This window comes from Apostichopus japonicus, chromosome 1, assembly GCF_037975245.1.
Source record: "Apostichopus japonicus isolate 1M-3 chromosome 1, ASM3797524v1, whole genome shotgun sequence".
NCBI lineage: Eukaryota > Metazoa > Echinodermata > Holothuroidea > Aspidochirotida > Stichopodidae > Apostichopus > Apostichopus japonicus.
The window spans coordinates 10,482,938-10,507,006 of record NC_092561.1 but is presented as its reverse complement, the minus strand read 5'-3'; the positions used below and the strand labels follow the sequence as shown (position 1 = coordinate 10,507,006).

Sequence of the window (24,069 nt, the reverse complement as noted above, 5' to 3'; positions counted from 1 at the left end):
ACTAGTACTGTCTGGTCGAGTGAATAAAGGCAGTGACATTAGAAGTAATGTAACCTAGCATAGAGGTCGTGTGTTCGATCCTTGACCGGCCTAAAAATATGAAACATGTAGAATAAATTATCAAGTTGTTCATCTATAACACTGTTGATAACATTTCTGTCTTTCTGGCGGTAAGATACCGGCAGCCAGAAAGCCTGTGCTTCGACGTAATTTAACAGCCGTTAGCCCCCGCCCCCCCCCCCCCCCAAATAATGACGTAAAAATGAATCAACGGTCAGCTTTCTTGTAATGGTAACCACGCAACCGTCAAGTTACGTGAGAAGCATTCTGATGTTGTTAACTTTGTGGTAAACTTTCTTACGGTTATCTGATAAAACAATAACTTTACCCATTTCGAAAAATCAAAGCATTAATTTGTTAATGGTAACAAGCAACCGTCAATTTACGTATGTAGAATTCTGATGTATAACAACCCTTTTGTTTTAAAATTTTCTTACAGTTTACCCAGCCTTTATATCGAAACAATTAAATCGTTAATTTAGAATGTCACATAATTTTAGTATAATGCTTTACAATATTTGATTTAAATTGAACATCTGTTCTTAAGTTATCGCTCAAAATATTGTAAACAGCATGAGAGAGAGAGCGAGAGGTGGGTGGAGAGAGCAATTTTAAAATATGCATGTGATTCTGGGAAAACATGTGTTAAAAGTACAGATCCATTAGTATCAGTCCCACCCAGCCGCACACTTTCTGCCAATCAAATCGTCCAGGCATAAAGTAATCAAAGAGCAATATTTGATTCCACCAATCAGAAGCCGTCATTGTATAATTTAGTATTTCTAGGTTAACAATATTTGCAAAATTTATATTTGAATTTTTAATGTTTTTGCTCCTTTTTGTAACAACAAGGACGAATAAAAAGAGGTGTTTGCGAGTAAACCTGAGCACAACAAGAATTCGACAGAGTTGAATAACGTTTTGAGATCGTGCTTCCAGCAGAACTGTGTTTATTGACATTATGAAGGCTTTCGGCTTCACAGCTTTAGTTTTGCTGTCATCAAGCATCTACTTGGCAAAAGCTTCTTGCTCATCGCGTAAGTGTCCTTCCGGATGGACATCATTTGGTACAAACTGTTACAGGTACAGTGAATAACAATAATTGTAAAGTACGTTAATGTTATACTCGTTTGTATTTTGTATGGTTAATTAAATAAATATGTGCCCAATAAAACCTAACAGCACATCAGTTTACATTACAAACAGCATTGTTTGGTCATGTTGCACTACCATACACAACCGGATTGGAATTAATCCATCTAGTAAAACAATCACATGTTAATTAACAAGCGATTAATTCAGGAATACTCGACAGGTTTTGATTAATCACATACAAAAGCAAATTAGAAATTTCGACAATTCTAGTTTCTCTTCCTTATTTTAAATGAAAATTGATGGTTATGTTAAGTGTTTTGTTGAAGTACTTTATTCCAAATTCTGCCAATTTAATATCAGTCCAAGCCATGCCGCTATGTAACTTGAAACTACGACGTTATCACGGTAAGTTAAGTCATGTTTGCCTTATTACTTCAAATTAAAACTTAAAATTAAAACCCCGCCCTGTTTATCAACTCTATCACCGTAGTGGTTATAAAGTATCCTATCTTAATTATTTGTAAAAGGTTTTTCAATGACCCGTTACGGACATGGATGGACGCGGAGACTTTTTGCCAAACGTTTAGTACATCCGGAGTAAAAGGACACCTGACAACGATTGAGTCAAGCGATGAAAATGATTTCGTGAATGACTTTTGGAAGACCATGAGACCTGATAAACCTGCCTCAGAACAACAGGTGAGTAACATTTCACCCGATACTCATAGCTAGTACAGTAACTACTGTTCATGTTCCACAACCGTGCATCAGTAACTATTGCGCTGTGTTCACAACACGGTAACATGTGTTACAGGTGGCACAGTAATTACTGCAAAGCTGTTACACGTTGAACTTAGAGTCCGAACCGGCGGCTGGGTAACGAAGACTACTCCCTAGTTTTATACTGCATGCGAGATTCAAATGGTAGCCTAACTTTTTTCTAATCGTATTAGTGAATCCATTTGTTTTGAAACTTTCTTCACGGACAGGTGATAGTGCGCAAGTCTCAAATAGATAGAGGTGGGGGATGGGGGACCTAGATTATCCTTATGGGTAGCTCCACGTCTAAATTAGGCCTTAATATAGCAAGAGTTTACCACGTCAAATACTCATAGACTCCTTGTCCAGTCGCGCATTTCTTTGTCTTCCATGGGAACGTGTAACAGCTATGCAGTAATTACTGTGCCACCTGTGCCACCTGTAACACATGTTACCGTCACGGTTGCGAACACAGCGCAGTAGTTACTGATGCACGGTTGTGGAACATGAACAGTAGTTACTGTACTAGCTATGAGTATCGGGTGAACATTTACAAGGGAGACGGAACCGGTACGATTTCTCTCAGTTTTGGGAAAACTTCAAGTTTCCCGTTTTCGTAAATAAGAAGTACCCCTTTTTGATAATGAAAAGTATCCCTTTCCAAGTTTGTAATGAAAACTTGTTCTAAAATCGTTCAATATATATTTATTTTATTTTCATATTTTCAAGGTAAAATATTTATAGTATTGAAAATTATACCAATGTCATCATTAGTTCATGCTAAGAGTAAGACCTTCATTGTCTTAGATTCAGCAATTTTAAAACCCGCCTCCATTACAGGAAAGAAACATAATAAATAGCGAAAATCATGAAAAAACAACAAGTTGAAGCACATGCGGTTCGTTGGTGTCATATTTAGACTTGGTGAAGTCTCAGTAACCTTCCGTTGTGTAAAAAAAAAACATTAAATTTTTAGAATCTCCCAAATGGAATTATTTATTTCTTAACTGTAAGGGGAATTTATTCATCACAGATATGATCTATCACATAGACAAACAATGGTGGGTGGGTTTGTGTCTCCTTTAAGGTTGTGTAATTGTCACCATACTAGTATTTGTGAGACAAGACTGGTACTGTATAGTAAATAGCTAATTGAATTTTCATGAAATTTGATTATATATATATCTTATCAACTATGCAGTATTTACTGAAGACGAAGAAACCACAGAGTTCAACTTTACTGAGATACATGCGAACTTACATCTCATCAAAAAGCTGAGATATATTACTTTGTCTAGGAGATATGCCTATATATCAGGGTTTCAAGTCGTGTCGGGAGCCGCCATTTTGTCAACTTGTGATGTCATAGTGCCACTAGGGGGTGAAACCTGTCACTCGGTCTTTGTTTTTCCTTTCATATTTTCAACGTGAACATAAACAGTGTTGATAATAAAAGACCAAGAGCAGCAACACTTCAATAGCTCAGCTAAGTTTCTATTTGAGAACATTTGTTTTGATTGACAATATTTCTGAGCAGTTTAATGGGATAACGGCGTCATTTCCTTTTGAACCTTTTCGTCTCCATTTTCCTTGTCTATGCTCCTTCTTAGCAGACATCGTTTGTTACAATGTTATAAAGTTCTAAACATTTGTTTTGAAAAAGAAACAAAAATAAAGATAAATGTAATTTTTATTGAGATAAACAACGATAAAAAGTTTCAAATGAATTTGAAAGGTCAAAACCTATGATTAACGCTAAGTTGTGTTCTTGAATACTTAAAATGCACAGCTGCCTTTGTAGTATTTTTAAACCAGAATGCAGAACTGTATTGAGGTTTGAATGGATGACTTCATTATAACAGGGTATGAGCCAATGTTATCATTGTAAGATATCATGAGAAACTTTTGTTTATATGAGTTCTGCAGACCTTTTCCTTCACAAAATTTGATACATTTATAATCAAAATGACACCTTCTAATGTAAGCAGACAACTTGTCAAGGTTACATTTCCTTAGCTATGGTGGTCACAGCGTTTTCACCTTTGAGCAAGTTGACGTCAAATGACTGTCAGAAATGAATTTCCGCTCATTGCGTCGCTACATATCCTGAAATCCGGTGACTTTTTCCGGAAATGGGCTGATTTCAACGGTAATATATTAGCCATAACTACTGTACGGTGTATATGAACCGCTCCTTGTTAGTCCCCGAAAAAAAGTTGAAAAACAAATTTCATGATCATTGCATATGATCTGTGGCCTACATTTTATCATAACTGAAAACTCTCCAGAAGGCCTTGTATTGGGCCATCACGACGACAAAAGTACTTTTCCTGAACAACTTTGGTTCACCACCATTCAAACTTTATATCAACAACATGTCAGCAGATTTGTACAAACGCTCTAGGAGGAGTAGCATGATTTTACGTTTGCAGAAAAGACCTCTCGTGACCACAAATGACCTTCAAATTGACAAACTATGTGGACGAAATGTGAACGCATGTATGGAAACTTAACTCACACAAACTAATTACGAAATTCTAGCCAAATCGAATGAAAATTACGAAATGGCAGTCATTAAAACACGGTGGCCAAAGTGACAGAATTTCGGCAGAATGGCATGATCGCTATAGCTCAGCTGCGCTAATAGAGTCCTCGTTATTGCTCATATTATCACTGCTAAAATCAAGCATCGGCATTGACAAGACTGATGTTTATCAAGGAAATGAAAAGTAATGTAAATAAAGAAGAATACGTTAACAATCCAAGCACAATTAGCCTGATGATATCATACTTACCTAGACTTGCTCAGGTGTCAATACATGTAAAATACATACCATACACGGTACGCCTTAATGGTCTAAGAACGGGTCTGTAAAATCCCTACGTAAGACCTATGTATAGGCCAGGAAATACTGGATAACCGTGGACTAAAATCTTGGCATTCGTTACATGTTTACGTTTTCTCTTTCAGTCCGTGTGGATCGGTTACAGTGATCGAGATGAGGAAGGAATATTTGTCGGAGTAGAAGATGGCTCTGTCCCGGCATTTACAGACTGGTGGCCAAATCAGCCAAACAATTATCATAGTGGCCAGGACTGCGGAAGCATCTGGAAGCCAAAAGATAATGACTTAGGCAAGTGGAATGATTGGACATGCACCAATACATACGGTTTGATTTGTAAGATCGCCTTGTAGAAACACCGAATTAGCCTGGACTTAACGATATATATACTTCTCACCACAGCCTCTCTTCTGCCTTTTTTCTTGTTCTTTTTGTTCGTGTTATAATAAATGATGGAAAATATCAAACAGTCTCTGAAGCACTGACTCCAATTGTTGAAAACCGTGCCCTGTAATACAAAACAATTATATTAAACCAATATATCATTCCAAAATTGATTATTTCAACACCTCCTCCTCTCACCGCCAGTATACGGAAAGCCGTTTTTAGCATATAACTTCTAAAATTGTACGTTATTTCATCTACCTGATATGCTAATGAAGATATCTGAAATTGAATTTAAGGTATATGAAACTCTAATTCTAAAACTAGAATTTCAAATATCTTGAACCCTAATAAGATATCTGAAATTCTATTTCAGATATCTAGATTACAAAACTTGAAATTATACGTTGGAGAGTAAATATCATTGGTTAAAAGTTGCGTTATCATCTGAAAGCTTCTCTCGATTTATAGATATCGACCACGATGTATCTAACAGTCATTTGCGTCATGGGCTTAATTCCGTAACATTTTATGAGCCGGAAGCGAGTGTACAGTTTACCATGAGATAGAGGTATAGAGGAGTCTCATTGCAGCTTGGTAGCTCCATGCTGTAGTTAATTGTGTGCCTATGCCTTTTATTTTAAATACATGAAATACGTATGTTAAACTAAATGATACTCCTACCAAACAAGTAATGAAACATTCTCATTCATTAATAGCTGTCAACCTATGGAAACTATTTCTCCATTTTGAATAAAAACTGCACCTTTATGGATATACATCAATTTCCCAAAACTGTTATTCTTTATTATTCCAGTATATCTTGGTCTATATTGATTTGCAGACCTGACAACATGTGTCTCACAAAATCAGGGACTTTCTCCAACCCCCCCCCCCCCCCCACGCATTAAAAAAAAAGGATCAAATAGGGAGAATTCGGCAAAATCCAGCTGAAACAAGATAGTGCTCTGAAACATATTAGAGAATCAGCGTTTACACGTTAACTCTACAATATTATAGGTTCCATAAACACTAATTGCAGCAATGACGTTAACGCTGCACAATGACAGCAGCATTTATACATTTATCTCCCGAAAAACGAAGTGGAATCTCTACACTTTCCTAAAGTATATACGCATGGTTCATTACTGATCACAATATATTAAACAGATAATAGTATTAAACGATATTTAACCGGAGAGTAGCAAATAAATTCGTGATTCCGTCAGATTCCCTTAAAAAAAAATCCCTGTATAAACCGGGTCGGATCCGGTCAAGTCTGTTTTTGCCTTGAGAAAACACCCGGGTGAACCGACCTTTGCACAACCCAAGAAACACCAAGGAAAGGTGTCCGATTTGCTTCGTGATCATTAATTCAACTTATTGGTACGAATTTCAATGGTAACCTTCAATGTGGTCAATAACGTTTGATTCGGTACGAGGTGGAAAAAAAGGTGAAAATACGGACTTGTGGGAGGAAACTGTAAGATACGCAGCGCAATAACGTATATGCTACATAAGGCAAACTTATAGTGTGGACAGTTATGTGAACCAACTACCCCTGTGGCTTCTGGAATACCATAAACTTTGAGATAGACAAGCAGTGGCGTAGCCACGGAGGGCGGGGGGGGGGGGTGGGGTCGGTGCTAGACTGCCAACCTAGAAAAGCATCGACGCCTCTCAAGAAAAGAAGTCTATAGCTACGCCCCTGCAGACAAAGACTCGGTCGAGTTATAGGTGAAATCTTCCTACATTGCGATCTTCTCGCTATATATTATTTTCGGTTGTTGCGCACCATCCTCTTTTGGTGGACGTTGAGAGATGAGAGGAGGGAGCAGCCATGCAGCAGGGAGGAATATACACAAAGTATCGGGGCCTAAAGGGACTTTGCAGTGTCAATAGGATGTCTTTTGATCGTCACCCATCATCTGTCCGTTAAACTTACATCATTCGATCGCCAGATTCGTGCTTTAAACTAACCAGAAAATATCACAGTGTTAACTTTGTCACGATCTATATAAATACCTCTTGACAACAGATATCGCACGTAAAACGCTATAAGGTATTAATTATCTGGACTACGTATTAGCCACCATTTGTCATCAAGCCACTATGGGAATCCATTACTGCAAATTATAAATGCAAAATCAAAGTACGTTGTCAATAAAATATTGAATATATTGCCTAATCAAGCAACTATTCAATATAAACAAAACTTTTAATTTGCAATTTAAAATTCAAAATCATACTTATCGAATTTAAAATTAGAAATGTGTTAAATCGATAGCAAATGAAAAGATAAGAAACAAGTAAACAGTTACAAAATGCGTTTGAAAAATGCTTATTAATTAGACAAAACTAAACCAATCTCTCTCTGGCAAAATCAATACAATAAAATTATAAAGAGAAGAAACAGCAACCCAGATTGACAAGTACTTTCAAACAGATAGAATAATTCAAAAGAGGGCGGTTTTTAAGACGTTATTCAAATAAAGAGATCATTAACGATTTACTGCAGTGCTTGCTTTTCAATCTGTTGATTTGGATTAATCCCGGTTCCGCGAAATTGGTTTGCTTCATTTTTGAGGTGACAATAATCGACTACACTCATAAACATTTTAATTTAACATATTTTCGTTTGTCAGTGATTTCAATTCTGCAGTGTAATATAAGCAAATTTGATGTTTATTTCGTTTTAAAGTTGAAAATTCTGGGTTACAAACAGATATCGACACACTACAAATTAGGCTAAAACAGTCAATTACAAGAAACAGAAATGTCAAATACGATAAAAGGGAGTTTCTACTAGGACTGACCCACGACCCACCCAGACCTCTCTCCTCACCCTGACCAAATCCCACTCTTTTAAATTGATGCTCAGAATTGATGAAAGCTTGGACTATCAAGGCAAGCAAGGTCTGAAATAAATTTTCCGGAAAATCCCGCGACCCACCGAAAAAGTTTTGCGACACACTTTTGGGTCACACCCAATAATTTGTGATAATTCTTTATTAGCAATTAGCAAAATAAACTAGGCTATACATGTCATGAAAATAGAGGGCGCAAATAAACAATATTTATACAAAGTCAAGCTGACTAGCCTTAGTTAAAAACTAATTATTATATGTTTTCGTAAAACGTACTTGGAAGTCCAATTGTGCATTTTCTATGGACACATATAAGTTACACGTGTCAGTTTAACGTTACGACATTGGTGAATTCTGTATAATCTGTACACACTCATTATATTATACATTGGGTTGTTAGGACAATTCCGTTTAGTAAGCATTTGCAAGTAACGTCTCTGAAAATTAAGACTTTCCAGTTTTTGCTTTTATATGTAAATATTTTAATTTGTGCATGTTACTGTACTGTAAGTAATGGTTCAGATTTGATGACATCTGGAACTCACATACATACATTATGTAAATTGTTAAATATTAAAAATTCATATGACGCATTTTGCAAGTATAATTGTAAAGAAAATCAAACATACGTTTTCAAAACGATTTTGTTTTATGTAAAAGAAATTTACACACATCAGCATAATTTAATACGAATAAAGGGAAAGTCTGTGCAACACAATCATTATACGGGTGCTGTGGCATTCGAAGCAATGGGGCTAGCAATCGGGAGTTTCCGGGTTCGATACGGGCTGGCCGAATCTTATTAAACAACAAAGCGTTTGATTAATTTGTTTTGCTTTGCCTTCAGTACTTGACATATAAAATGAAACGATTAAATGGAAACTGCAACGATATCTTTGGTCTCATAATTTCGTTACCCTTAAGAGAAATATTTACTTACATTGCGGAAATACATTGACCACGTTTATGAACATCTGCCATTTTATGTCGTCAAGGGCTATGTTACTGGATTTTACTCAGTTGGGGGGGGGGGGTAGAAGTGGTGGGGTAGAGGTGTGCATTCGTTTTATTATACAGGTTGGTATTTTCTAGGAACTACGACGGCAAAGAGCAAAAGGATTTTTGTTTCGAACAAGTGACCTCACTTATAAATTCGCTTAAGTGAAATTGAATTCTACTTAATGTTATGAAATAGTAATACTGCCTCTTTGATGTTCCCGAAAAACTCCATCGAGACACCGTACAGGCCCTTTTCATATTTATCTAGGTCGAGGATTCAGTTTTCCCACGAGAAGTTTAACTATCTTATTGAATCGTGTCACAGGGCCTTTTCCCAAAATAGATTCCATTGTCTCTGTGGAACATTCGAGAAGGTTCTTCTCACGTGGTATGGAAGTTTCCATAGAAAGGGATGGACTTCCAAACTCCCAACCAATCAGGGCAGATCAGTCATTTATCCAATGATTTTTATATCGTTAGCTAATGTAGGATGGGCAGGTTATTGGCTGCCTTCTGATTATGCGCAGAGGGATTTCGGTAGAGTAATGTATAAAAGGCGGCATGTGCCCGCAAGTTCTTCACTTCGTCACCATTTCATCACTCCTTCGAACTGCGTAATTGACGGAGTCAAATCATTGTAATTTTGTTTTATTTGTAAGAGAATCGACAGAGAAGAAATTATACCGAATCACTAATCAAATCCGATCTTGTCAAATTGTTTTTCTGAGAACTCATTGTTTTCTTCTATCTTCTGTTCGAGACGTCTCCTGAAGAAGCATAAAATACGGCATCAAGATAACCCCAGAACCTTTCTATCGCGAGTCCCGATATAATATTACATTAAGTTAAAATAGAATCCCATGCACGTAATATATATTATCTTACTGTTTGTTCGCTATAGACATCATTAATATGTGCCATCTCTGTGATTTTGAATGCTTTGCCTAGTTAAATCTATGACAAGCACATCGGTACTATTTTGCAGCATCGGCTACTCCATGGAACTTTGCTGACCAACTATTGCGTTTAACTCCAGCGACATGTTCCCTGTCCCGTCATCATGTTATTGATCTGCATAAATGGGATCCAGTTGAATTCCTTCAGGCAATAAAACAGATTTTGTCCTATTGCAGCTATGGTGATCTCCTCAAATGCGAAGAACTCAACCAGTCTCTCAACAGATACACTGTCCTTTACAAGAATTGTCCAGAGACTTTTCATATTAATAATATATAATCCAAATTGCAAAACAACATACTTCATTAAAGCATTTAATTATCTGGTTTACAAGTTGAGAGAAAGGTGACATTTAATACATGCCAAGAGACCCTTTTAAACAGTAACCTTTTCAACAGTACGAACATGACGTCGTCGTCACATATTCACTTTGTCGAAACTGTCCACATTATTTCAAGGTCCTCTATCGCCTAGTCCTGCCACCACAGTGTACTAATATTTCAGACCATTTACCTACACTATATGTTGTGTCATTCAGTACATAGTATTGTGAATTATAAAGTATAGTGTCAGAGAAGTCAAATTAAGTAAACTTAGCTAAAGGAAGGGAATAATTGCTGCTAAAAGGCAGTAAGTATAATCAGTGTATGCTATTGAGTGGCTCAATCACCTTTACTTCAAGTTATTTACTCCTTAAGTGCAATCGAAAAGATTGGATTGAACTAATACACGTTTTAAACAGTGCAATGAACTTGGAACATTTGGCAAAATTCTAATTTGTGGTGTCTGCAGTCTTATGTCAACACCTATTAGTTGTATTTTACATTGTTCTATGGGATATGTATGGTTCAGCTATGCCATGCTTTGGATATATGGATGCAGAGTGAATTCGTGACATAAATTGACATATACCAATTTCTTCGACTTATACCAGTTTCTAGCAGCTGCCGATTTAAATCGACACATACCAGTTTAATTCGACATATCATCGATTTAAACTGGTATATGTCGATATAAATTGACATATACCGATTTATTTACATATCATCGATTTAAATTTGTATATGTCGATTTAAATCGATGATATGTCGAAGGAATTGGTATATGCCGATTTCAATCGGTATCTGTCGATTCCCCACGATTTGAGACTGATGACCCGCCATGCGTAGCTAGCCTCTGAAACAGCAAGGGCACAGAGACTATAAGGAACTTAAAGTTGCAACGTCCAGTCATTTAGGATCGTTCACTTTGACAGTAATGTCAATATTGTAGCGAGCACGCACACTGCAATAATGACATAACATTTCTAAGAATGTGGTCAACCCACAGGTTAAGATGTCATTCAACTGTAAATGGAGTCCTGGTTCAGTGACTACAGGAATGACCTTGATTTCTTACATCGCCAAATCGCGAACATAAGCGAAAGAATTTGATCTAAAATATGCTGTTTCTGCCAAACATAATGGAACTGTTTAAACTTCGAACTTCCAAGCAGGCATTTGCAGAAAGACAGGACGGAATTAAAATTTTGACTTGATCAAGTCTCCTACAGGTGGCATTTTCCCCAAATCACGAAAAATTTTACATTGATCACATTTTCCTACTTACGCCGATAAACGCTACTAAGCATATTTAACATTTTAGCTTGCGCAAATCACTTACGAAATGACAGCCTAATCAAAAGGGAAAATTGCAATGTGGCAGTTATTTGAAGACAATGGCATACAGCGACAGCATCTTTCCAGGGCTGTAGCAATGTTGTAGCAGGCTTGTAGCAGGCATGCACTGTATTAAAGCTCAACTGAAGCTTACAGCCGGACAAACAATCAAAGAAATAAACCACATGCAGTAACGTTCAAACATTGAACAATATCACTCACGTGGGTCAGAGACATTCGTAGAAGGAAAGAAGGAAAAAGGGACTATTTCCGATATTTAATTCATTTGGGAATACAAATGCAAACAAGCAGTTACTATCAACATGCTGCAGATTCTTTCAGTTATCTATCACTTAAGAATTTCAATGGTTCGACGCAAGGGAGCAATCACGATATGGCAAATATGAACTCTCAGCCTTTTAAAGGTAATTCCATGGACGTTAATGATGGTACAGTACGTAGTCAGTTCGTACATCGGTATCGATTAGTTAGAGCCCATTGGTCAGGCGCTCCTTTACGAGAGAGTGCATTTAATGAAACGGAGAAACTTCTAGGAAACATCCTGAATGAATCATTCAATTACAATCAGAACGCATGGTCCTTCGTTCCGCTCCTTCACATGTGTCTTATGAAGTATCGAGTAATAGTGAAATGGAACATCTTTGCACATAAATCGGTAAAAGTGTATCAATTTAACCAGATTAAAGTTATTTTGGCAAGTACATTTCAATCCAATCAGAGAATAAATGGGGGAGGGGTGGGGTACGTGGGGAGGGGGTTCTGGTGGATATTAAGCAAGTAATATTTCTATACTGACTTTTATACTTCCATTATTGACTCAGCAAATAGCCTAATTTACCTTTAAAAAAGAATTAATACATTAAATACAATTGTAAGTGATTAGAAAGTGTAATTTTGACTTAGTTTTTAAAACGCAAAATTAACCTTAAATCTGACACTTTTGTTAATGGATTGAATATGTGTTGTGTATTGATTCAAATTTTGTATGGCTAGAATTATGGAAGTTATATTAATTTAGGTAAAACTGAATAAAAGGAAAACTCACACTAACTCTGGTCCATGTTTAGTTGGTATAAACCCAGGGAAACTTCTTATGGTGGATCTGACTTCTACACTCCAACAGAAACTTTCTATGGAAATATCGCTAAGAGAAACGACAAACACGATAAAATTAAAATGCAAAGAATGGCACTATAGGGTAAGTTAGATTGGTTCATTACCAACTATGACCAATAGAGACCATAAATAAATCAGAAATGGATTTCGGCATAAAGGATATGTCTGGGTAGAACTATTTCACTTGAAGACTATTTTTCTAAATATAAGTAAATAAAGTAAGTTTACCTCCGCTTGACCCGAGATGACTGATTGTCTTTGTCAGCTCTATATAGAATGTAGCAGTGGAATCCTTCAGAATCTACGAAGGGGGTAACAATTTTCACAACCACTTTCAAAGTCAAGAAAACTTTTATGTTCTTTAAATTTGTAAATGTGTGACGTGTGAAAAGAATAAAAGAAATGAAATTAAGTTCTATGAACGAATAACTTTGAAAAAAAAGACGGTTTTCATTGCGTTGCCAGTCTGCAGAAATCCTTTATTACGAGAAAAGGAGTTGCGATAAGGTGCAACCCCCCCTCAAATAAATATAAAGAGTGCGCGTGTGTTTGTCGGAAATGGGAAGGAAAGTTTGTATGCTGATGATTGGAAAGCACCAATAAGCATTAAACTTGCGCGCCAAAGGTGTTGTTTTTGTATTGTATCACCACACTGGTACACACGTAGAGTAAAACTTCAAAAAAGAAGATATTGATGAATCTACTGGAAAATGATTGTGCATTAGTCATTTGTATTGGCTAATCACTCTTTGGACCTGGTAACACACATTATGGTACTCTTCAACAATGTCCTTAGAGTTCATATGACCCATTGGTTGCATGGGTGGTCTAAGGCGTGCTGGTCTTGATTAGGGCCTAACGGGGTTTTTTTTAGGTCCCGTTACGTTCATTTATGAAGTGATGATGTAGTGGTCATTTTAATTGGTCAAGCACTGTTTGGACCGGGTAAGATGCATTATGGTACTCTTCTAATTGTCATTAGAGATCCCATGACCTATTGTGGTGGTGTAGTGGTCATTTGAATTGGTCAAGTATTCTTTGGACCGGGCAAAACGCATTGTGAGAGTTTTCTAAATCGTCTTTAGAGTTCATATGACCCATAGATAAACCTCTTTTATGTTTGGAAAATACGCTAAATTCTGTTTTTCCACGCTCAAATCTTGATAATCTCTTCAGATAATCTCTTTAGAGTTCATATGACCCATAGATAAACCGCTTTTATGTTTGGAAAATACGCTAAAATCTGGCTTTTCCACGACCAAATCTTGATAATCTTGTAAGAAAGCTTTCGTCTTGCTATAGGTCAGGGCTGTCCACCTTTTTTGCAGAGGAGGGATTCATGGAATGATTATGATGAAGGAGGGGGCCGCATGAACCCTACGCTCGATTTTTCGATTTTTTGCCCGAAGCCCAAGGCAAGAAAATGTGAGCACTGCGCGCGGAGCGCACTGATTTATTTTCCTTCCCTGATAAAACAGATGAATAAAGTCCAGCCGCCCCCCCCCCCCTCCGCTGAGAGAGTGTCACACAAACTGACCTGTATGCAGTTTTTTGGACCCAGAAGCTCCCAGCAAACACAAAACATTATCATAACATTTTTAAAGGAGCCTCTAAAATGTGTTTTTATAACGTTAAATGTGGTGTTATCAAAACGTCGGCATAACGTTTTTATGAGATATTAATGTTATATTAATGTTTTAACGAAAAGGTGTTTTGAAATAATAGCCTGAAAACGTTTCGTGACATATTTATTACACCACAAATAACGTTATCAAAACAAAAGACGAAATATTTTAATAACGTTTTAAAAACGTTTTGTGTGTTTGCTGGGTGGTTCGAATGATTGATTATATAGCTTCAAATTGTTATCAGTAAATCTGCTCACTAAAATTTCGCACCGTCCCAACAAACACAAAACGTTATCTAACATTTTCAAAAGAGCCTCTAAAATATGTTTTCATAACGTTAAATGCGGTGTTATAAAAATGTCGGCATCACGTTTTTATGAGATATTAATGTTATATTAATGTCAGTTTAACGAAAAAATGTTTTGAAACAATAGCCTGAAAACGTTTTCGTGACATATTTATTACACCACAAATAACGTTATCATATCAAAAGACGAAACGTTTTAATAACGTTTTAAAAACGTTTTTGTGTTTGCTGGGGTAGAGCATCTGTGGTGGGCCGGACGCAACCCTGCGGCGGGCCGGACTGTGGCCCGCGGGCCGTAGGTTGGACAACCCTGCTATAGGTGTTACGTCAATACCATTGTCGAATAAGTAACTGAATAGGTAGCAGTTACTCATTCGCGAATGTCGAACGAGGAACGCGGCATAAGCAGGGAGTTGTTATGGATAACAACTCCCTGGAATAAGTAACTAACTTCACACCGGTCAGGATGTGTCGTATATGTCCACTGATCTCTACACTAACTAGAGATCAGTGTATATATGTCTTGCAGTGACGCGATTCGTTTGTCTGAGAATATATATTTTTTCTGTGCAGTAATCCGTAAAGTCACATGACGCAAACATCCCAGTTTTGGGGTTTCTATTGTTCACGGTAAAACAAAGTAATACATCGCTGGATTTATTCACCAATCAATCAATATAGGGACATGATGGCGTCTGTTTACGGAGCTACCAAAGAGCGATTCTATGAGCCGTTATGGGACCAATCGTATGAGTTTGAAAAAAGTGATCTTGAACATGATTCAATGTTGCAAAGTGGTCGAGTAGATGTTTGCGGTAAGACAAATTCATTTGAAACACGAACCAGCTATACATGCTAAGCCTTAGCACCCGTTCCGCGAATGTTTTAAACGCTGGGCAGTGTTTTCTATGATTATGTGTCGCACAAATGTAAAGAAATGCTTTATACGTGTATGAAACTAATTTATCTATAAAATAACAGCCAACCCTAAGAATAATAAGGATTGCTCCACTGTGACTGACAACAAAAGTAAAAGAAAAAAATCCAATATCAAAATGATATACCAAACGCAACTCCGACACCAGCCAAGAAAAGAAAACTTGGAAGTATGGTGGTAGGCTAGGCCGATACGGTAGATAGACACTGTAGTGTTCGTAAGTCAAATTGTAACTGCTTTTTCAATCACAACTTTAATCTACAAAGCGTTAACGGAAATGGCAAAAGTGTTGTATTTTCAGACTGTTAGCCAAGTTCCATCCCTTTAAGTTTTAGTGGACTCTACACTGTAAGTATAACTTGGCTAACAGTCTGAAAATACAACACTTTTGCCGGAGTAATTATAGAATACAGGGCCACTCGATGATACTATCTGAGCATCCGGATGCGCGGATGCTCAGTCTCACCCCAGTACATATGTGAGTAAAAAATGTCAAAGTCCCAGTTCTTTCTTTTTGAGTGGATGCGCGGATGCGGAGTCAAAAATTTCCTAAGTCCTTTGCTAGTACTTCTGTGGTGGATGTTTAGAGGGCGTCACACATGTACGGATGCCTTTTAAGAACGACACACTATTGATGTGGAATATCTTCGTACATACGGGACTTTCAGTATTGGAAATACGTGATGGTATATGGCGAAACTTTTTCGAAAAATTATTTAAGTCCATTCCTAGTACTCCCGGGGTGGATGCGCGGATGCGGAGTCAACATGAAATATGTGACGTAAATTATTTAAGTCCATTCCTAGTACTCCTAGGGTGGATGCGCGGATGCGTGGATACGTGATGGTATATGTCGAAACTTTTTCGAAAAATTATTTAAGTCCATTCCTAGTACTCCCGGGGTGGATGCGCGGATGCGGAGTCAAAATGAAATACGTGACGAAAATTATTTAAGTCCATTCCTAGTACTCCCGGGGTGGATGCGCGGATGCGGAGTCAAAATGAAATACGTGATGGAATTTTAGAGGGCGTCATACGTGTACGGACATGTACAGACACACCGCGCATCCGCGCATCCGGATGCTGGGAAGAGTTCATGAATGGCCCTGTATTCTATAATTGTACCGGGATGGATGGACAGAGCTCAATAGAAGAGATGTTGACAGGTTGGTAGTGAGTGCAGAACTGAACTGTATTACCTCCAACACTGCACTGCATACAACAGATGCATCATTCTCAAAAGTGTTTCTAAAAAATGTAATCCCCCAACCCCGCCCCCAAGAATAATAATGATTTCACCACTGCGACTCAGACTCTACCAAAAAATAAAGAGAGGGGAGAATAGTGAATTTCCCATTGTAAGTTGGCTGTCTCAGTTTCATTCACATTTGCCTTCCACACTGCCAAATGTTATATTTTAATAGATGGCATGAGCAATGATGAACTGTGACTTTCATGTGTATGCCAGCGTGCTGCACTGTATACTATGCTGGTAACGACATAACATAGTGTCGTACAGTAGGACTGGCCTTTTGGAGCAGTCTGGGAAGTGTACGGTATTTTATAGTTACTCTGGATTGGCACTCTAAAGTATGTGTTAATTGTGACTACAGTATCTATTACTTGTCACTGATAGGCTAAGTTAGATACATACAGTAGGTGCATAGGTGTAGGAAGGGGGGGGGGGTGATCGCTGCTGCAGCCATCCAAAAACGATATTACCTTGAAAATTTGGCTAATTTGCCGATATTGCCTCGGGCACTGCAAAAGAAAAACAACTGCGATGATCTTATTTGATGAGAGTCAGAAGTTCTGTAAACAGTTCAAACTCATGTAATTAGACTTCCATTCTAAGCTAGCCCAACTAATCTGACATGGAAGTTGTGGAGTTTTGGCACAGTTAACACTCCATGATCTCCTCAGTCCAAAACGATGTTATGATATGTACAGTAGTACACTGTTGGAATTCCTTATAACAAGCTTGAATCTCAAAAGAAAGGGAGGTCTCACCAGTATGCCCTTCCTTATTGGTTACATTATTCGGGCAAATCGTTACGGTCCCCCAAATCAAATTGGGCTACTATTCCCATGGTTAGATATGGTGTAGCCTACAGTGGCGTAGGAAGGTACTTTTGAGTGGGGGGCTGAAGACTGATGGCCGGCCTGGGGGAGGGGTCTAAGGAGAGGGGGTGTCCCCCTCCCCTTTGGAATTTTTTGGCATTTCCAGGTGGCTTCAGATACAATTTGGTGCAATGTAGCACACTTCAACACCCACTCCATTTTGTAAAAACTTTTGCATTTTCACCTGGCCTTAGATGCAATTTGTGCTCCAAATGAGATTTTTTTCTCATTTGGAAATGAAAAAGGGGTTTTCTGACTTGCGAAGCGGGGGGGGGGGGGCGGAATGATACTTCCACCCTCCATATTTTTCACTGGGGGTCTGGCGCCCCCAGCCCCCTCGATTCCTACGCCCTTGGTAGCCTAGCCCATCTTGGGGTTCAGAAAGGCTACAGTTTTAAATACAAATTCCATGAATCAATGTTTTCATCATGACTTTTTATCTTGGCATTATTCCATTTAGACCTTTGGACTTAAACTAGTCACAGGAACTTACAGAATAAATTAAATATATTCCATACTTCTAAATGACAGAAAAAATTAGGAAGGCCTAAAATTAGGTCCAGACTAAACTTTGTGGATGGCAAGCATTTAAATGAGTGATATAAACTGCCTTCGAATTATGCAAACTACTTAATAACAATAATGACTAAATTTATATTGCGCCTGATCCAGAAAATAAAATCTGCTCCTGGCGCTTTACAAACCAAAGATGAAGAATGAAAAGATACATGCATAAAACTATTTAAGGTTGAGTTGATTGATGGGGTTAGCTTGAAATACTTACTTTTGAGACTTTGAATTGTCAAGAAATATCAAATTAGATTTTAGGTAGTCCTAAAAGTATCATTACTTTATTAGAAGGAAAACATAGGCGGGTGAAGAAGGAGGAGGGGGTACCCTTTTACTCCTTCTCAGTGCATACTTCAGCTACAGATAGATGTCAGGTAACTCACTCTCAATCCCCTCACATCTCTTCCACAAAATTTTACATATTCACTTGAGTAACATTCATACACCAGTAACGTTATGTCACAGCATTACAAAAGGTTTGTTTATGTTAGCAGAGATTGTCTGAGTTCAAGGGTGTATGGATATTGATATATTAATGAACAAATTGAAGGCCTTATATTAGTCCTTCATTTTTCTTTTCTTTGATTGGATGTTTCTGACAGATTCCACTGCTCTGCTCCAAGCTGTTGTGTTTGTTGAAGATGCCGTGAAGTATCGCAGTATCAACCACAAGATAGATCCAGTCTCCCTTTGGTACTACAGACTTTACTACTCAAAGCCAGTGCAATGGTAAATACTAGTATATAGTAAAGCTACCATTCAATGGTAAATACTATCAAGTAAAGCTATCATTCAATGGTATTTACTCTAAAGTAAAGCTACCATTCAATGGTAACTACTATAAGGTAAAGCTACCATTCAATGGTAAATACTTTAAACTAAAGCTACTATTCAATGGTAAATAAACTATATAACCTTCATAAAACACAATAATACTGGATCAAAACACTTATTTGTGTGATCTGCACATTGACAGCAGATAAGGTATCTGCAGGATGTTGGATATAGAAAGCAGAATAATAGTAGGGGGAAAACTAGCAAATGGTGCAAAGTAGACATGCATATGATTCAGAAGAGAAAAAAAACAAAAAAACAACTAACCAAGAACCAGCAAGAGGTAAGGGAAGCTGACTTCAATGGGGGCCTGTCCCAGCCCTTACAGTATAAAACTACCCTCCCTGGAGTAATTTGGCAGCTGATGACCGAGATGGAAACTTCACACGAAAAACTGTCAGTGAAGTTTGCCATTTGTCAGTAGCAAAAACAAATTGGCACTGGCATGTCTCTGCCAGTAGACAATAACACATGTATGGTAAATCAGTCAATAGCCCTCAGTGAAAGAACAGGCAGGATTTCAGTACTACCTGACATTAGTCCAGTATTAGTATTTCTGTTTATTATCAGAAAATATTATTGGGCTTTTCTCATAAGACTTAGCTGATTTGTGTTGCAAGTTAGGAAAATGCCTGGTGATACAGTAACATGATTTTAACCAGATTTTCCAAACACATGTAGTTTTAGCATGTGGCTGAACTGTTAAAATTGTAGGCCTGTATAGACAGTGGCTGAGCTAGGGGTATTGGTCAAGGGGGGCGAGAATGGTCTGTAGGGGCGCTTTTGACACTAAGCGGAGCGCCACCACAGGTTGGCGCGTAGCGTACAGAAATTTTTTGAGTAAAGATACTCCCTAGATCGCCGGAAATGACCCTTTCCGGGCGTTGCTAATTTGCAGATAAACGAAGAATAGATAGGTGTCATCGCTATTTTGTCAGAAAATTACAAAAAAAAAAAAGGTATTTGAGAGCGGAATAAAAAAGTCAATAATCGCGAATTTGTAAAAAGTGGTAAAAAGCTGAAAAGGGCGCCAGCAGTCCATTTGAGTCCGTCGGGGGGGGGGGGGGGCATCCGCCCACCCTGACTGTATGGACGCTCTGCCACTGTGTGTAGACCTGTGGTATATCGCTGAGATGCAGTATACAACTGTAGACCTGTACACACATTTGAATACTTTATTAGAAAATCAAATTACTTTATGATACAACCATTTGATCAATAACTTGCAGTCTACTGGTAAATTTTTCTTTATTTTTTTTGTGGTCAATCTCTCTTCCTAGTTATTTGCATAAAATGGTGGGTGTACTACTGTATATTATCCTGCATACTAGTTTTTAATCAACAGTAGTACCATTATATAGCAGAATAGGTGTACACATTATAGGGTAATGCAGGGTATAAATATACTGTATATAGTGTTCAAGTTTGTGGAGTAGTTTTGAGGTTTGAAAAAAGTCAAAATAAAAAAAAACTGTTAGCAAACTGCTTATCCACTAGAGAGCCTGTGTAAGATAATGTGTAAAAGTAAGTTGGCCTGACATTTCAATCCTGGCAGAATCTTCTTCAGATGCTAAATGACAAGTAACAGTAACAGAAGGGACAAAAACACACAGAATACAGACAGGTTAATGAGCATGGTGAACACAAGGAGATATATGTGAGGGGATTAGAGGACAAGGGATGGAGAGGAGAAAGAAAGAAAGAAACCAACAGGGGAAGAGCAGAGGTGGGAGTTTGAGGTTTGAAAAAGTCATAAGAAACTGAATGTGCAATAAAGTAAGATTTGTACTCAAAGACTGTTACACATCTTGCATAAATTGTCTAACAATTTGCCCAATTTTGCATGACAGGTTACCATACAATTCCATATAGACTTTCCACCTTATCTTAATATGTACATAGTCAAGTATGCCTGTGTCAATGGATTAATCCCTAACACCTTTTTGTCCACAACTAAAGAGCTCCTTGAGATCTATGTGGCTAAGTTTGCAGGTTTGACCAACCACGCTACTGTAGTAACCTGCCTCAAATGTATGCAGTGTCCAGAAAATTCATAGATATAGATATATTTATTCAGCCAATCATATAAAAAATACAATGGCAATTGGTTGATAACAAGAGCTCAAGACATTAAAAATTGTAAACAACATATAACAGGCGCGTATCCAGGATTTTCAAACCCGGGGGGCGCGAATTACTATCTAAGCGGAGCGCCACCATCGGTTGGCGCGCAGCGTACAAGAAAATTTCTTATTTTGATACCCCCCAGATCACCGGAAACGGCACTTCTCGGGCTTGAAATGACCAACCAGATGTACACTTTTTGCCTGAGAACCAAGTATTTCCTAATAGTTTTTTTTTGCATCCATAACCTTTTTGAAGATTGTCAACCCGGCACACATCATGTTCGACCTGATCGCATCTCCTGTGGGTCTTTGCTTTTGTAGGTGATTCTACGTCGCGGCCCACAATACCCGTCAGCCCCACTTTTCAAGGTTTTAAGCCCCATATTTGTTCAGAATTTGAAAATTCACATTTCTCGTGAATAAACTCACTTCAAAACATACCCATAATGTTGTACAAAATTTCATCTATGGACAACCAATATAGAAAAACTTCCTTCAACCCCTAACAGACCGGTCAAAATTGCACGAGTAGAGGGAAGTGTGATGCAGAATGTTGGTCAGAAATTTTCGAAAATTCAGACACAGTTAATTTATTGGTGTACAAATATTAAAACCTCTTATAACGGCTATTATAAAACTTGGTTGAAGGAAATGAAAAAAATAGCAGATATTTCCGAATCCGAACACTACACACATAGGCGTAGGAGGCGCGGCGGCAGTGGCGGAGCTAGGGGTATTGGTCAGGAGGGGCGAGAATGGTCTGTAGGGGCGCTTTCGACACTATCTAAGCGGAGCGCCACCACTGGATGGCGCGTAGCGTACAGAAAATTTTTGAGTAAAGATACTCCCTAGATCACCGGAAATGACCCTTTCCGGGCCTGGCTAATTTGCAGATAAACGAAGAATAAGGTGTCATCGCCAAATTACACCAACAAAATGTGACAAATGTCAATAAGTAGATGAGAGCGCAATAAAAAAGTCAATAATCTAGAATAAGTAAAAAGTGGTAAAGAGCTGAAAAAGGCGCCAGCAGTCCATTTGAGTCCGTGGGGGGGGGGCATCCGCCCCCCTGACCGTATGGACGCTCCACCACTGCGCGGCGGGGGTGCAGCCCCTAATTCGCCATTACTAATGTAAAAGAGAGTTTTGACATAATTGGACCTCCATGCTTTTTATACATCTACATGAGACATGCCGTTGTTTACATTAGCATCCCGCGGTATACTGCGCAATTTTAACGGACCGTACGGTACATGATTGCATGCGATGTAATAACAGATGCTTGCTTATATTATATTGACATTAACACCTTGAACGCGCGCAAAGCGCGCGAAAATTTTTGGTTATTTTTTCAGGCAAGTCGGACAGTTTTGAGGCTTTTCATCCTGAAACGCCATTTTCATGCTCACTGATATGATGTGATATCTGCTGTTTGCGTTACAAATTCGAACAGGCGCGTAGCGAGGAATTTGCCAAGGGAGGGGCGAAGCCTGTAGGCAAATTATCTAAGCGTAGCGCCACCATAGGTTGGCGCGAAGCGTACAAGAAAATTTTGGCCGAAAATGCCTCCCAGATCGCTGGAAATGGCACTACCCAGGACCATTTGTTAGCGCGAAGCGTACAAGCAAATTTTGGCCGAAAATGTCTCCCAGATCGCTGGAAATGACACTTCCCAGGCCTTGTAAGTTGCATCTAAGCACTTTCTATTTTGAAATTACTTAGCGATATCATTTAAAAAAATGCTGAATGGGGGGGGCGGGCGGTCGCCCCCATCCCAAAAATCGTCATGTTCCCCGACGACACGGTCGAGTTCGAGACCAGCCACAGTTGGTTTCATAGCACAATTCTACACACGCGTTATGATAGACCATATATAGTATATATATAGATCATTAGTGAGAGAGGAAAATGGAAACGTCAAAAAATGGAGTTGTCGGTGTAAGGGGTAGGGTGAGTCACACTTTTACGAAATCATTGATCCGTCACTGGCTACCCTTCAGCGCTGTAATGATGTCACTGTTCCTCTTTCTCTTCCCGGTGTCTTCGCGTTTTTCTTTTACTCCCTCCTTTTCTCCTTTTTTCTCTCTTTCTTCTTTTTCTTTTCCCTTCCTTCCTCTCCTCCTCCTCTTTTTTCCCCTCTTTTTTCCCCTCTTTTTTCCTTTTTTCCTCTCTTTTTTTTCACTCCTCTTTTTCTTACCCGGGGGGCGCGCGCCCCCAATGCCCCCCCCCTGGATACGCGCCTGTATAAGACGTAAGATAATATACATAGATATGAAAACGGTCCTATAAAGTGCAAAAAAATGAAAATATGTACTCACAATATAAAGATGAACAAAGATATAAAATGTACCTGCAAAATATTAAAGCGTACGTAAAAAAAAAATATATAAATGCCCTCATATCCAATATACAGTCTACAACGTATGTAATTGTATTAAATATTAAAATATTGGAGTATAAAATTATTTAACGGTTTTGGTGTGCATTGAATATCTTCACAGCAGAAGGATAAAAACTGTCAGTAAATCTTTTAGAACTTTTAGAACCCTTAGACCCATGTCTTTATACAAGCACTGCTACAGTATTCATGTAACCGTTAAACTAGATGATTAAGTTAAAACACAAAAGAGAGCTTTAGATCTGCATTAAAGGAAAGAGATGGAATGATCTTGCCAGGATTGATACGTCAGGCTCTCTAACTTATATATTTACCCACGTAGGCTTTTTTGCAGTAGTAAGCAGTTTGTTAACAGTTGTTTTTTTCCTGTGTGAGGGTAAAAGAAGATA

At 38.2% G+C, this 24,069-nt stretch overlaps 2 protein-coding genes and 1 long non-coding RNA gene across 5 annotated transcripts in view; 2 read left to right on the top strand and 1 right to left on the bottom strand.

Annotated features, from left to right (window-relative positions):
• LOC139967373 (echinoidin-like) overlaps window positions 1-5,911 on the top strand; it is a 36,567-nt gene extending 30,656 nt beyond the window's left edge. The window contains exons 1-3 of one of the 2 annotated variants that reach the window (XM_071971087.1): window positions 984-1,143; window positions 1,683-1,854; window positions 4,886-5,911. In XM_071971087.1, the coding sequence (XP_071827188.1) occupies window positions 1,022-1,143; window positions 1,683-1,854; window positions 4,886-5,110 (519 nt within the window). In that variant the 5' untranslated portion in view covers window positions 984-1,021 and the 3' untranslated portion in view covers window positions 5,111-5,911. Of the gene's footprint in view, window positions 1-983; window positions 1,144-1,682; window positions 1,855-4,885 lie in introns of those variants that run through there. The other variant, XM_071971097.1, reaches the window with a different exon arrangement.
• Window positions 5,912-9,983: 4,072 nt separating this feature from the next.
• On the bottom strand, window positions 9,984-13,097 carry LOC139967081 (uncharacterized). Its single transcript, XR_011792892.1, has 3 exons — window positions 12,988-13,097; window positions 12,689-12,787; window positions 9,984-10,198 (listed from the first exon to the last, which is right to left on the bottom strand). It is a non-coding gene; the product is annotated as an uncharacterized lncRNA (long non-coding RNA).
• Window positions 13,098-15,277: 2,180 nt separating this feature from the next.
• Window positions 15,278-24,069, top strand: part of LOC139967272 (two pore channel protein 2-like) — a 76,201-nt gene continuing 67,409 nt past the window's right edge. The window contains exons 1-2 of one of the 2 annotated variants that reach the window (XM_071970892.1): window positions 15,278-15,509; window positions 18,925-19,051. In XM_071970892.1, coding sequence (XP_071826993.1) covers window positions 15,380-15,509; window positions 18,925-19,051 — 257 coding nt within the window. In that variant the 5' untranslated portion in view covers window positions 15,278-15,379. The remainder of the gene's footprint in view (window positions 15,510-18,924; window positions 19,052-24,069) is intronic. The other variant, XM_071970882.1, reaches the window with a different exon arrangement.